General features: G+C 44.8%; 1 protein-coding gene across 1 annotated transcript; it reads right to left on the bottom strand.

Moving 5' to 3' along the window:
* Positions 1-1,121: 1,121 nt before the first annotated feature.
* LOC134576888 (uncharacterized) lies at positions 1,122-13,322 on the bottom strand. Its single transcript, XM_063435567.1, has 6 exons — positions 11,967-13,322; positions 6,157-7,443; positions 5,931-6,101; positions 5,242-5,646; positions 2,744-2,972; positions 1,122-1,135 (listed from the first exon to the last, which is right to left on the bottom strand). Exons 1-6 carry the CDS (start codon positions 13,320-13,322, stop codon positions 1,122-1,124), a joined length of 3,462 nt encoding a protein of 1,153 aa, XP_063291637.1.
* Between the last annotated feature and the right edge of the window lie 1,460 nt (positions 13,323-14,782).

Genomic DNA, 14,782 nt, shown 5'->3' on the forward strand with positions numbered 1-14,782 from the left:
AGATCCCGGACGCGGAACTACCGCACCTCCTCAGGCGCCTATTCCAAACACTGCTCCCCCAGAGACAAGGGAAGACAATGGGGCTGGAGGGATTCTTCCGGGTACCTAAAGCAACTAGGGCCCCAACAGCAGCACCCAGGGACCTGGTGGTTCGCTTCCAGAACGTGAGGGACAAAGCCACAGTCATGGCAGCCACCAAAGGCCGCACGCCCTACGAATTCGAATCCATGTCCCTCACGTTCTTCCAAGACCTATCAGGAAGCACCCTAGCGTGGCGGAGGTCTCTCACACCCTTCACCTCCCTCCTCAGACGGCATAACCTAGAATACAGATGGAAGAAAGAGCGCACACTCATGGTCTGCAAGGGAGAGGAGAAACACCTGGTCCAGAGCCTCGAGGAAGCCACAAAGCTGCTAGATGCCCTGGGACTCCCGCAGGATTCCATGACAAACACAAGACCTAGCGCAGGGGACCGTACACCCCACAGCTGGGACCCAGCGAAAGCTACCCCGTTTGTGCCCAGACAAGCCACTGCGACCTCATATGCTGCAAACACCACTTGACTTATGCAGCGGGACTACCTGCCAGAGACTTTCCACTGTTAAAAGTTACTGTTAAAGTTACTGTTAAAACTGACACTTCCCCACAGACACCACAATGTAGTCAAATAGGGCATAGCCCCCCTGGCCTCCACGGCAGTGGAGTACGTACTAGACGTGAAACCACCACATAGAATCAATGTATTCACACCGAAACCGTCTAGGCTGCCCAAACGTCAAACACATACCTCACCCGCTACAACCCTAATGTCAAAACCTGACTCACACTCTTACTATTAAGGATGTGTTGACACTCTAAACACCATATTAATACTACACAGCTGCCCTTATTGAGCTTGTTACAGTAGCTACGGCGATTACACTTTTCTTTGTTCAATTCTTGTGTCCCGTTAGCCCCCAGAGGGGCAAAAATAATGTTGGTTTATTTAATCGTAATTAACCAGCTTGATGTACTTGTTTAAAAAAAAAAAATCTATGTGCATGTTATCTAAACGCCATACAAATGTCATTATATGTTATAAAATGCGTGGATTGCCCCGCTATTGTGGCGCTGCAAACTCCTCATGTAACCCTTTCTGCACAACAAAAATAAAGAATTAAAAAAAAAAAAAAAAAAATGTCCATACATTTAAAAGCCTTTTGGCGCGGAAAAACGGGTATTTAGGACCCGGCCCCTTTGCCATCAGACCAATCAGCAGGGAACCCGATGATATCTCTTTCACCATCTGAAACTTCCGGGTTTATGCGTTCCACCGCTTCACTTCCGGTACCGTATGCGTTCCAAGGTGCGTTCCACCATATGCACTTCCGGTTTCGCTTGCGGTTCGTTTTTCTTAGCGGAGAACATTTCATTAAAGGCTTTTGTCCATAATGATAGTGGTAATGTCGGTAGTCTTTAAACTCAGGGGGTCAATATATTGAAATATATATGCACACAATTGTGCACATATATATATATACACACAATACGTATTTAAAGGAGAAGAATAAAAAAGAAGAATTAATAATAAAGAACAATTAATAATAGCCAAAAACCTTAAAAGCATATGCATATAACTTACATGTAAGTAAAACTACAAATCTATTTTTAGCAAACATATGTAAGTTAGATGTAGTTATACATATCAAAATCAATGTTTAAGCAATATGGAGAGAGGATTTCCATCTCAAAGATCCATTTCATTTCTGTTCTGTTTAAGATCTTGAGATGGTCCCCCCCTCTCCAAGGCTTCTGGATCCCCCCCAAAATGTAAACATTTAGTATCACCATCATGTTTTTGATGAACATGTGCAGATACGGAGTGATTAAGAACTCCCCTTTGTACATTTCTAAGATGTTCACAGATTCTGACTTTTAAGGGCCTAGTGGTACGCCCTATGCACTGCAGTCCACAAATACAGGTTAGTAAATAAATAATATTATTTGAGTTACAGGTTATAAAATCTTTAACTGCATATTCTTTTTTTGTCTTGTTAGAAATAAATTTCTCGGCTTTCCTATTTACAATTTTACTCATACTGCATGCTCTACAATTCCCGCAGTTAAAAAACCCTTGTAATTTTTTTTCCATGTAAATCATTGTCTCTAAGGAGTTTTTTAGGGATATAACTCCTTGTCAGAATATCTTTAAAATTATTAGCACCCCTATAAACTACTCTCGGTTTTTCTCCTATAAATTCGCTAAGAATTTATAGGAGAAAATTGTGCCTCTACATCAACCTTTTTATATCCTTTCTGATAAAATTGTTCTTTTAAAGTGTCGGATTGCTCTAAAAATGTTCCTTTTTATCCTCATAAATTGACTTTTAGGGATGTTTGAAAGCCAAGATTTAAAATGACAACTCTTACTGTTGATGTAGCTGTTAACATCAACAGTTTTTAAAAAAGTACTGGCCTTAATAACTCCATTGTCAATAAAAAATCTTTAAATCTAGAAAATGCACTTCCTGATTACTAATTTCCGAGGTAAGTCTAATACCCCAAGAATTAGAATTTAAAAAAAATAGAAAATTATCCAATGATGACTTACTGCCCTTCCAGATCAAAAAAAAGTCATCAACGTACAGCCTATAGAGGACCAAGTTCGCCACCCAGTCATGTTCAGCATATATATAGGACTCTTCCCAAAATGCCATAAAAAGATTAGCATAACTGGGCGCGAACTTGGTCCCCATGGCGGTACCTCTTCTCTGGATATAGAATTCCCCTTCGAACCAGAAGTTGTTGTTTTGCAGAATAATCTTAATGCCTTCAATGATGAACTCAATTTGTTCACCCTTAAATGCGTTTGATGTTCTCAAAAATTGCTCCACTGCCTTACACCCTTTTCGATGTTCTATGACTGTATAAAGGCTACTAACATCGCTAGTCACGAGGAAGTAGTCTTCTTTCCAGTCTACTTTTTGCAAGATCTGAAGGAGATTGATGGAATCTTTTAAATATGCTTGAGTTTTTATAACAAGCGGTTGTAACAAAATGTCAATATATTGTGACAGGGGTGATAACACAGAGTCCACCCCTGCCACAATCGGTCTCCCTGGAGGTTGTACTGGATCCTTATGAATTTTAGGGAGAACATATAGGACGGGGGTAATAGTATGCTCTTTATTTAAGAACCTATATTCATCCCTAGTCAAGATCCCCTGTTCTAATCCCTGGTCTAGAAATTTCACTAGCATTTTCTTAATGCTTTGTTCTGTTCTGGGTTGTTTTTAGTACTCCATATGTTTCTTCATTCTTCAACTGTCTAAAGATTTCTTCCACATGAGATATTTTGTTCATAATGACAAATCCCCCCCCTCCCCCCCCTTATCGGCGGGTTTGATCATAATACTATCATCCCTACTAAGATCTTCAAGGGCTTTTTTCTCTCCCCATGTGAGGTTAAATTCAAATTTAGAAAGAGGTTTGATTTTTTTAAGGTCAGTAATACATGCCTGTTCAAAAGCCTTCATACTTGGCGTTTTGAGCTGGTATGGAAAAAAAGATGGAGTCGGTTTTAGAGTAGTGTGATTAAATTCATCAATTTCCTCTATATTTGTTTCCTCCCTCTCTTTCCTCTGTGTAATGGTAAATTAAGTAATTTCTTTATATTTATGAAGTTCTGAATTTCATAAATATGAAATAATACCACAAATAAAATAATAAAAGGTATACTGGTCAATCACATAAATATTAGTGAATATCTTGAATGAACAGACAAGAGGCAAAGTTTTGATGAAAGTATAAACAAAACTTTATTGGGAATACAATTATCAAGCACACAAAAAAACAAATACTTTTAAAAAACACACACTGCTATAAACAATACATTCAGGTAAGAAATCTACTTAGCTCTATTCATGGAGATTCAGCAGCTTACACAGGATAATTGAATCAGCATAACACACAGAACAATGAGGTGAGTTCCTTGCCACATGTTAAATGGATTTACATGGGCACCTCTAAAGACACCTGGCTTCTTCCGACCCAGTCATGAAACTGCTCTCAGGTTTCTGGTAACCCCTTGAATAACCTCCCATCTAGTATCCGCCCACAGAGGTAACATAACCAATACCTAATGGTCATCTCTAGGAGGCGGATACTACATGTGGTCATTTGTGAAAGGAAGTGACTTAAGAATTCTCAATACCTTCCTAAAGCACATGTCTCATTGACTATGCGGCAGCCATCTTTATTCACTCGACGTCACAGTGCTCACTAGGCCACCTATAGGTCACTTCCTCCCTAAAGCACACGTCTCATTGACTATGCGGCAGCCATCTTTATTCACTCGACGTCACAGTGCTCACTACACCCCCTATAGGTATCATAAGTTATTGCACATGAATGGGAACACAATAATAGAACATTTATCATTGCCCATAACCAATACAATCCACCTGTTGATCCCATTACATGAGTAATAACTATAACTCATATATTTCATGGATAGGTCTTACTTTCTTCATAGCTTGCTTTCCCACACATATAATCAAATTTACAAAAAAATACAATATTATACATATAACAACACCCACTACTACCCATTGCATTACTTTAAACCCTAAATTACCGAACCACCCAAAAGGTCCACTATCCGGTGGATTCTGGAGCTTCTTCCTGGTATCATTTATCTTTGAAATATCGTGTTATTGCGCCAGAGTTATTGACAATATATGAGCAGCACTCTGTCCCTACCAACGCACAAACGCCTCCTTTGGCGGCCAAGACATAATCTAATGCCAGTCTATTTTGCAACACCACTGCTCTCATTTGTACCTGCTCTTGGGATAGTTTGTTAATAGCATCCACGGTTGCATCTAAAGCTTCATCCACTAGCTTTTTTAAAGCTTCTATTCGAGTTAATGACCAATATACTCCCCAGCCGGGAAATACAATTCCAGAATTAGCTTCATGTTCTCCGATAAATGAACTCCACCGTTTATTTCTAATCATGCCTTCTGGAAAGGTATTTCTATGCCTTATGGCGGGGATGATTGATCCAATGTAACATTCTCCTTCCCATTGACTAGGTAACCATCTATAGGCCCAATTACCACACAGAAAATACACACCTCTGGGAAGGACACTGTAACTATTATCTGGGGCCCCACTAAAACAAGTGTCCAGGAGTATAGAAATAAAGGGAAAGCTCAGTATTTTTATTGCACCATGAGAGGTCATACTTATTACTCTCACCACTGGGCTGGAGTCTTTGACAGTCATTGCCCAATGTTGTTCATTACCATAGCCCTTTACCCAGGCAGATGTACAGTTAGAATATCCCATTTTAGTGGCATTGCCTCCGTTGTTATGTGAACTGATACAAATAGCACCTTCCTGGGGGCGGTTTATAATATGCAATCTGTCCAATGATTGTGGCTTTCCTTCTTCTCGGTACCAGCCGAATCCTGTATTATTATATTGTTTTAACTCCTCCAATGTCCATGGAACACCAACATATGGGTAACTGCTCTCCTCGCTGAATGATATGGCCCCACAAATCCAGCAATCCGTGCTGTTTGACACTCTCGAATAACTTGCTAATAGATACAGGTATGAGTTGGAGGACCAGGGATCCGACTTGTCTATATAGGCACCAATCTGTTGGAAGGAAAGAAAATAGGGTGAGTACCTCCACTTAGTAATACAACTTTAGTGTCACCAGGTCCATTGGACAGTATTTCTCCCTTCTGTTTGACCTGCTCACCTGCTCGTGGTAGCACCCATACTTTGGAACCTGTCTGTAAGGTATTGCTTTCCTCCCATGTCACTAATACTTTCCATGGGATCCAAATGGATACCACGCCTAATACAGTGTGTGAGAAAATCTGGCCTGGACACCCCCTGGTCAATGGGATTTCCCACAAATCTGATAACACATTTACCATCCCTGTGGTCAACCATTTATCATCTCTTAGCTCCTCTGTTAGGGCGAAGGCCACTTCAGTCCCTTCTGGTAATATCCCACCCATGGGAAGGATGTATGTCATCCATTCATCACCCTGTACAATCTCAACTAGGTTCTGGCTGACCACTTTAAATTTGTTCTTCCCCACCTGTTGGGGGAAAGATCCCTTGAACCTTAATCGAACTGACAGTTGGTGTCCCTACCTGTCCAGTCAATCTTTCATATGGTGAAAACTGTCCTATTGGTCTACTATTTAGTATCATAACTGCCTGCGTGATCACCCGGTCCCACCCCCTCAATGTCCTACTTGGGGATAGCTTCCGAATCTGTTCTTTTAAAAGCCCATTGCACCTTTCAATCAACCCCGAAGCTTGAGGATGATAGGGGATGTGGAAGATCCACTTAATCCCTGAGTCATTTGCCCACTGCTGTACGAGCTGTCCAGTGAAGTGGGTTCCATTGTCTGTCTGAATCTCAGATGGCAGTCCATAAGCAATCACAAGAGTCTGTAGCATCTGAAGTGTTGAGGCCTGGTTTGCATGTTTGCAGGGTAATACTTTCAGAATTCCGGAAAAGGTGTCTACAGCAGTACAACAATACATCAGCCCCCCTCTTCCTTTAGGCATGGGACCAATGTAGTCCATCTGCCAGATCTGTCCTGCTATTGTTCCTTTATTTAAATGTCCACGGGCTTGCTTCGTGAGGGGCCATTTCTTCACCTCGTTGCAGGTCTCGCATACTTCTTGAGCTTGGACAATCATCTGGAGAGTTATTGGTAGTCCTCGGGCTCGCACCCACTCTAGCGTAGCTGCTTTTCCTCTATGACCCGCGGTCTCATGGGCCCAGTCTGCCATCCTAAGTAATACTGGATCAACAGGTTCTGGTGTTATTTTTGCTTCTCGTATTCGGGTCAATTCATCGGCTATCTTATTCGCGTTCTCTTCTCCAGTACTGTCTTTCACATGGGCATTAACATGTCCGAGGTGTATTAATCTTGATTGGGCTGTTTTCCATATATTTTCCCATAAATCTTCTCCTCCCCATACTGTCTTGCCATGTATTTGCCACCTGTTGTTTCTCCATGTAGGCATCCATGTAACACAAGCCTTGTACACAGCCCAGCTATCTGTATAGATGTAGAGCTCTGGATCTGTGGTTTCTTCCATCAGTATGACTATGGCAGTCAATTCAGCATATTGACTAGATCCTCCTATTCCCTTCTCTTGAATCACAATTTGTTGCTGAGGGTTGTAAGCTACTGCAGTCCAATGTCGTCCTTTGTGGGTCATGATTGCAGACCCATCTGTGAACCATGCGTTTTTCTTTTGTTCTTCACCCAGTTCTCCAAATGAAGGAGCTGTCTTGATGGATGAGGGCTGTAAAATTGGGACTTCTTGTACATTGGGATGTGAAAGTGTATCATATGTCACTAACCCAGTAAGGAGTTTGGTCAGTTCCTTCACTTCACCTGCTTGGATCCCTCCTCTTTCCTGCAGGTACCACTTCCATTTTAATAATGTCTGACTTTGTGCCACTGTTGTTGTAACGGACCGTTTCACTTACAAGAGGATAAAACCCAGTTTAGGCGATAATCCCCTTTCCAGATGCACAGACAGCTACTGCAAACACCATTCTCCCGACTGGAACCACACGAACACTGGAACAGCTGAACAAGAAAAGCAGACATCGGCTTACACTCTTGGCAGTCAGCATACAATCCCATTCCCCCAAAGACCGAGACGACACATCGCTTTGAGGGTTAAGCAAGAACTCTGGACTGGGACACCCAGTCTGGCTTTTATTACAAACAAGTACATACAGGACACTCCCAGGGGGAGGATGAATTTAACCAATCACATGGATGTACCTCCCACACATTTCCTCCCCTTAGATTAGCACTTAACATAATTATACCGTACACCCTTTTCCCCAATTCCTGGATGTACCCCAAATACATATGCTACACCTCCAAAACAGGTATCCCCTGATAGCCCTTATTCAGGGGGACAACATATCCAAGAATCAGGTCATTCGGATGAATGGTTCGGGAGATATGAGGTTCCAAAGATTTGACCGACCGCATGGGTAAAGTATCCGAAAACAGTTCCATGCATTTTGGCCCTGCGGTCGGTCACAAACAAGTGAATGAAACAGACGAATTACTTGGGTTATAGAGACTAAGGGGGATTCGCATGAATCCCCTAGTTCGTATGTTTCTTTCTACCGAACGACGGGTCATTCGGTAGTTTCTATACGAATTTCTGGGAGTATGGAGGTCTCAGCGGTGTTTGCCTAGTCAAGTGTCCGATTTCAGTTCCAGACACTCGACGGCAAAACACCGCTGTTCGGTAGTTTAAGATGGCCGCCGCCACGTGTTTGTTTCCCGAATGGCGGCCACCCAGAGGACAAAGAATACATTACATGGATTGCCAATTACCTGTTTGCAACATTGTTGCAAACGGTAATTGGAGGCACACTTATTCCTGGGTGGTCTGGTTGTTCGGTAGTTTCACTCAATATAATGAATGGAGTGATTCTAGCGAACAATCAGATGAATGCTGCATACATATCACCCAGGTTAAACTTAACACACGAATACATATACAATATACAGGCAGTACACTAGAATATGCTTCACAGTCTTAAAGGGACAGTAGTCCCAAAATGTCCATCGCTGATTTTAAAGGGCCAGTAGCAGCAATATAAATTATTACATGCCCAAATATAGTTTTTAAAGTGCAGCATGTCCAGGGGCCATAGTCAGCGGGCAGGAGGCTAGCAACCAGGCCTCTCCAGTTCACAGTGGCGAAGCTGGTTTCGCCACATTTCTCCCCTTTGCCAATTAGACTAACAGGGTACCTGACTTTCTGCCGGTCAGTGCCCTGGTTAGTCCAGCAACCCACCCACAAAACAGAAATAACAGAGCAGCCCACCCACACTAACCGGTTACTACATCTGGGTGAGGAAGAATTTTGTCCAGGTTCTGGTGTTTCACCGCTGCTGGGTGGGAGACTGGTAGGCTGCCTTGGTGGGTTGCTGAGGGGGCAGAGACCAGCGGTACTCTGTCCGGTTGCCAGCACTACCACGGGAGTAGTCTGGTGGGCGCCTGTTTGCTGGAGACTGACTGTCTCCCCTTTAGGTGCACAGCTCGACTGCCGGAGGGGGAGACCGACTGTCTCCCCTTTGGATCCATCACCCTGAGGCTGGGGAACAGGACCGACCGTCCCTATCCCTTGTGCTGTGAGTGCAGAGACTACAGTCCCATCTGCACAGTTGTGGGGCTTAACATCTCCCCTTGGTGGGTTAGGCTGCCGTGGGAGAGAGGGTATAACAAGCTCCTCTCTCTGGACGGTGAACTGCTGCTGGGGAGAGGGGTTAGCAGGCTCCTCTCCCTGCCACTCTCTCTGCTGGGGAAAAGGGAGACCAGCTGTTTCCCCTTTCATTCCCTTGTCCTGCGGTTGGGGTGCGAGACTGACTGTCTCTGCTCCCTGCAGGACACACTGCCGCTGGGGAGGAAGGACGGCACCTTCAGCTCCCTGGGGTACACACTGCCGCTGGGGAGGGAGGACGCTGCTCTCCTCTCCCTTCACTTCACACTGCCTTCCTGGCACATCACTTTGCTGCTGGGGGGCAGGAACAACAACCTCTGCCCCCTGTAACTCAGCCTGCCGCTGGGGAGGATAGACGACACCATCAGCTCCCGGAGACACACACTGCCGCTGGGGAGGGAGGACGCTGCTCTCCTCTCCCTTTACTTCACACTGCCTTCCTGGCATATCACTTTTCTGCTGGGGGGCAGGAACAACAACCTCTGCCCCCTGTAACTCAGCCTGCCGCTGGGGAGGAAGGACGACACCTTCATCTCCCTGGGGTACACACTGCCGCTGGGGAGGAAGGACGACACCTTCCTCTCCCTGGGGTTGCTCACAGGACCAGTCTAGGGACTCTGCTACCTCGGGTACTGCTGGTTGCTGTTGGGCGGGAGGACCGGTTGTCTCTTCCCAGGCCTCATTGATGAGTCGCAGGTAATTCCCCTCCAGGTTCCATTCCTTGGTGACCAAATATCGTAGGTCTGCCTCGAGGTCCATAGCGCCAAAGAGACCCAGCATGTTCTCTCGGATGCCGTACAGGTCCCAAAAACGATAGTCGGTATCTTCCCCAAAGTCCTCGTCACCACTATTATCCCAAAATAGACCGGGGCCAGTGTATTCTCCGCCTTCTGGGAACTCATACTCTGCCATCCTGGGGACACACTGAGCCGCGTACCACTGTAGCGCCTGGTACGCGTTGTCGAGCGTCAGTTCTGCGTATACTAGAATCTCGAGTCTAGTCACCCACTTTTCTGTGGTCTGTTTTCTCAGGAGGGGCATCCGCTCTGCCATTCTAGCCAGAATTCGCTGCCTTCTGCTGCGGCGCCGATCCCCTCGTGAATACTGTACTTCTTCTAGGGCTTCGTCCCACAATCTGGCTCTGGCCATATCTCTGTACCTCATCATGTCCTCCTCTGGGACTACTCCAGCCCACAGGCCTACGTAACTGGACATTACATCCTGAAGCTTCTTCTCCATTTTCTGAGTTCCTTTGTAGATAGGGTCGCTGTACGGATACTAGCGTTGCCCTCAATTTGTAATCCAGAAATAGTGTTGTCTGTAGCTGTCCCTCTGGTTGTAGGAACGATCCCGCCGCTTGCCACCAATTGTAACGGACCGTTTCACTTACAAGAGGATAAAACCCAGTTTAGGCGATAATCCCCTTTCCAGATGCACAGACAGCTACTGCAAACACCATTCTCCCGACTGGAACCACACGAACACTGGAACAGCTGAACAAGAAAAGCAGACATTGGCTTACACTCTTGGCAGTCAGCATACAATCCCATTCCCCCAAAGACCGAGACGACACATCGCTTTGAGGGTTAAGCAAGAACTCTGGACTGGGACACCCAGTCTGGCTTTTATTACAAACAAGTACATACAGGACACTCCCAGGGGGAGGATGAATTTAACCAATCACATGGATGTACCTCCCACACATTTCCTCCCCTTAGATTAGCACTTAACATAATTATACCGTACACCCTTTTCCCCAATTCCTGGATGTACCCCAAATACATATGCTACACCTCCAAAACAGGTATCCCCTGATAGCCCTTATTCAGGGGGACAACATATCCAAGAATCAGGTCATTCGGATGAATGGTTCGGGAGATATGAGGTTCCAAAGATTTGACCGACCGCATGGGTAAAGTATCCGAAAACAGTTCCATGCATTTTGGCCCTGTGGTCGGTCACAAACAAGTGAATGAAACAGACAAATTACTTGGGTTATAGAGACTAAGGGGGATTCGCATGAATCCCCTAGTTCGTATGTTTCTTTCTACCGAACGACGGGTCATTCGGTAGTTTCTATACGAATTTCTGGGAGTATGGAGGTCTCAGCGGTGTTTGCCTAGTCAAGTGTCCGATTTCAGTTCCAGACACTCGACGGCAAAACACCGCTGTTCGGTAGTTTAAGATGGCCGCCGCCACGTGTTTGTTTCCCGAATGGCGGCCACCCAGAGGACAAAGAATACATTACATGGATTGCCAATTACCTGTTTGCAACATTGTTGCAAACGGTAATTGGAGGCACACTTATTCCTGGGTGGTCTGGTTGTTCGGTAGTTTCACTCAATATAATGAATGGAGTGATTCTAGCGAACAATCAGATGAATGCTGCATACATATCACCCAGGTTAAACTTAACACATGAATACATATACAATATACAGGCAGTACACTAGAATATGCTTCACAGTCTTAAAGGGACAGTAGTCCCAAAATGTCCATCGCTGATTTTAAAGGGCCAGTAGCAGCAATATAAATTATTACATGCCCAAATATAGTTTTTAAAGTGCAGCATGTCCAGGGGCCATAGTCAGCGGGCAGGAGGCTAGCAACCAGGCCTCTCCAGTTCACAGTGGCGAAGCTGGTTTCGCCACAGTTGTCTTTGCAGATAATCCTTCATCTCGTACCCATCCTGCTATTGGTAAATCTGTTTTCACTGATACTATGCTTTTCTCAGTCATTGTCTCCACATGCTGCAGTGCGAGGTATGCTGCCAGAAGATTCTTCTCCAAAGGTGTGTACCTTTGCTGAGCCCCAGTCAATTGCTTGGACCAAAACCCAATTGGTACCACCCGCTTGCCTTTGTCTTCGCTCGGTTGCCATAGTCCCCATGATGCAACGTTGTCGTTCACCATCACATCCAATATGAACGGAGCTCCAATTTGAATCGGGCCCAAGCCCTGATGCTGTAATACTGCTTCCTTTGCTGCTTGGAATAGTGTAGCTTGATCAATTCCCCATACAAATGCTGATTTCTTTCTGGTAACATTGTATATGGGGCGTAGCAGCAATCCTAGATGCGGTATAAATGCTCTCCAGTAACCAACTGCACCTAAAAACTTTTGGGCTTCTGTTAACGTCTTAGGTTCTGGAGAATTCTGGATTGTATCCAGCACAGGCTGAGGTATCTTCCGAACAGGCCCAGACCACATCATTCCTAGGAATTTAACTTCTTGGGTTGGACCTTGAATTTTGTCTTTATTTATTGCCCATCCCCGTCCAGTCATGTAATTCACTAGAACAGGTAATGCTTCTTTCACTTCCTCTTTAGATCCAGAGATCATGATGTCATCAATGTAGTGAAATACTGGAAGATGTAGAGTGAGGTGGCTTAAATCCCGTGCAACTAGTCCATGGCAAATCGTAGGTGAGTGTATATATCCCTGGGGCACTACTTGGAAGGTATATTGGCGTCCTTCCCAAGTGAAAGCAAATTGATCTTGCGACTCAGGTGCAATAGGAATTGAAAAGAACGCATTAGCTAAATCTATTACCGCATGCCACTCCCCGGCCTGTTTGGCAATGTTTCCCACAATGGTTATAATATCAGGGACAGCAGCACTCAATGGTGGTGCTACCTTGTTGAGTCCACGGTAATCCACCGTCATTCGCCATGAACCATCCATCTTCTTTACAGGGAATACTGGAGCATTGAACGGACTGACAGCTGGACGAATTACACCTGACTGTAAAAGCTTGTCGATAGTCTCACTAATTTCTTGACATCCTCCGGGCAAACGGTATTGCTTCAGTCTTACCGGGTTGCATGGAGGAGGAACAATGACAGGTGTCCAATTTGCATTCCCTCTCACAATGTCTTTTACTGGTCTGAGATAGTATGGCTTATGAGGGAATCCAAACGTGAACACCCCCCACTGTGTCTCAATACTCTGCCCTAGTAACACATCTATTCCCAAGATATTGTCTGGCAATTCTGAAATCAAAACTTTAGCTCTGAATCTTGGTCCTTTGTTAATTGACATAGCCACAACAGTTTGTACTGCTTTGGTAATTCTACCTCCTAAACCTTCTATTCTCACACAGGGTCCTGATAGCCTTGATGGATTACCATGCAGTACTGTGACTTCTGCTCCTGTGTCAACTAAAGCTAAAATCTTTGTTGGTCCTGGTCTTGTCCCCCACCACACAGTCAAAGGTACATAAGGGCGTCGGTCCCCGGCGGTTAAAGGGGACACATGTACCGCCGGAGGCCCACCATTCTGTCATTGTACTACAGCACTGTCCCAATCCATCAAATCATGTGTCATCAGATCTTTTACAGGATACAAGGATCTGACTTTACCATCACTCTCTGGCAGTGCTTGTTTCTCACTAGGTGTAGTATGAGAGTAAGTCCTAGCACGATATTCTGTTGGAAACAGTGAGGACATATGTGGGTATGAATGTGGGGGGGTGTTATCTTGGGCTTGAAGTGAGGGTGGGGGCACAGCATAAGGAGCACAATGTTGGAATAGAGGTATGGACAGAGGAGGTGTGTCTGTAGGCATGAGAGGAGTGTTTTTTAAATAACTAGGGGGAGGAGACTTTGGGACAAATGGGGCAGAGGGCATGGTATTGTCTGCCTGATCCTTGCATGCCAAATGCACCTGTACCTTTTTATTAGACTCTTTTTTTTAGTTCTAACCATTTTTCAATCATGGCAGGTGTTGAAATTCCATTAATTTGTTCTCTAGGTACACCAGCCTCAATCAAATCATTCCACATTTGAAAACGATTAACTCTCAGCCTTGTTTTATTCCTAAACTTTCCCTGATTTTTTCCCTCTATTGGTTCCACCATCTCCTCCCTTGTCCTGTTAGCGGCAAAAACACCTTTCCTAGGGTTAGATTCTGACTCTAATTCCCCAATTTCAGCTAAATAAGTGGTGAGCTGATGTACCTTTACATTATTCCCCAAACTGCCCAGCAAAGACAATAAAGATGCCTTCATTTCCTGGGGTGCACTTTTTAAAAACCGAGACCGCATGCTGGCTGTGAATTCCTCCATGTCTGGACCTTCCCAGTTATCCTTGTTTAATCCCACCACACAACCCATAACTCTAATGCGGGTAATAGCATCCCTCGGTTTTGACCAGGGTAAAATGGGCTCAATGTCATTGCTAGATGGGAAGGCCACAATTATGGCATGCCGCACCATATCAAATAATGAAAAATTACCTCCAATCTCCCTCACCCTCCGTAATACCTGCATGAGCTGTGGATGCAGCGTCAGCTGCCCCATACATAATGCTTCCCTTGCATTCAACTGCACACTGTCAGCTCCTCCATCCCACATGCGCAATAACCATTCTCCCACATTTTCACCAACTTCATGCTTATACACCTTTGCCAGCTCCATGAGCTCTGTTTGTGTGTAACTTTTTACCACTTCATTCATCTCTTCATGTACACCATTTCTCAAACCATGCGCTCTATCTTGTAGT

The sequence above is a fragment of the Pelobates fuscus genome, chromosome 11, assembly GCF_036172605.1.
Source record: "Pelobates fuscus isolate aPelFus1 chromosome 11, aPelFus1.pri, whole genome shotgun sequence".
Classification (NCBI taxonomy): Eukaryota; Metazoa; Chordata; class Amphibia; order Anura; family Pelobatidae; genus Pelobates; species Pelobates fuscus.

What these genes read in the sequence shown, in the direction of transcription:
- LOC134576888 (XM_063435567.1), bottom strand. Translation starts at nt 13,322, where the DNA reads ATGTCAATTAACAAAGGACCAAGATTCAGAGCTAAAGTTTTGATTTCA. An exon ending in AATGGTTGACCACAGGGATG is followed by an intron (nt 5,647 to 5,930) that starts GTAAATGTGTTA and finishes TCCTTCCAACAG; the next exon opens with ATTGGTGCCTATATAGACAA. An exon ending in TCAAAGACTCCAGCCCAGTG is followed by an intron (nt 2,973 to 5,241) that starts GTGAGAGTAATA and finishes AATCTCCTTCAG; the next exon opens with ATCTTGCAAAAAGTAGACTG.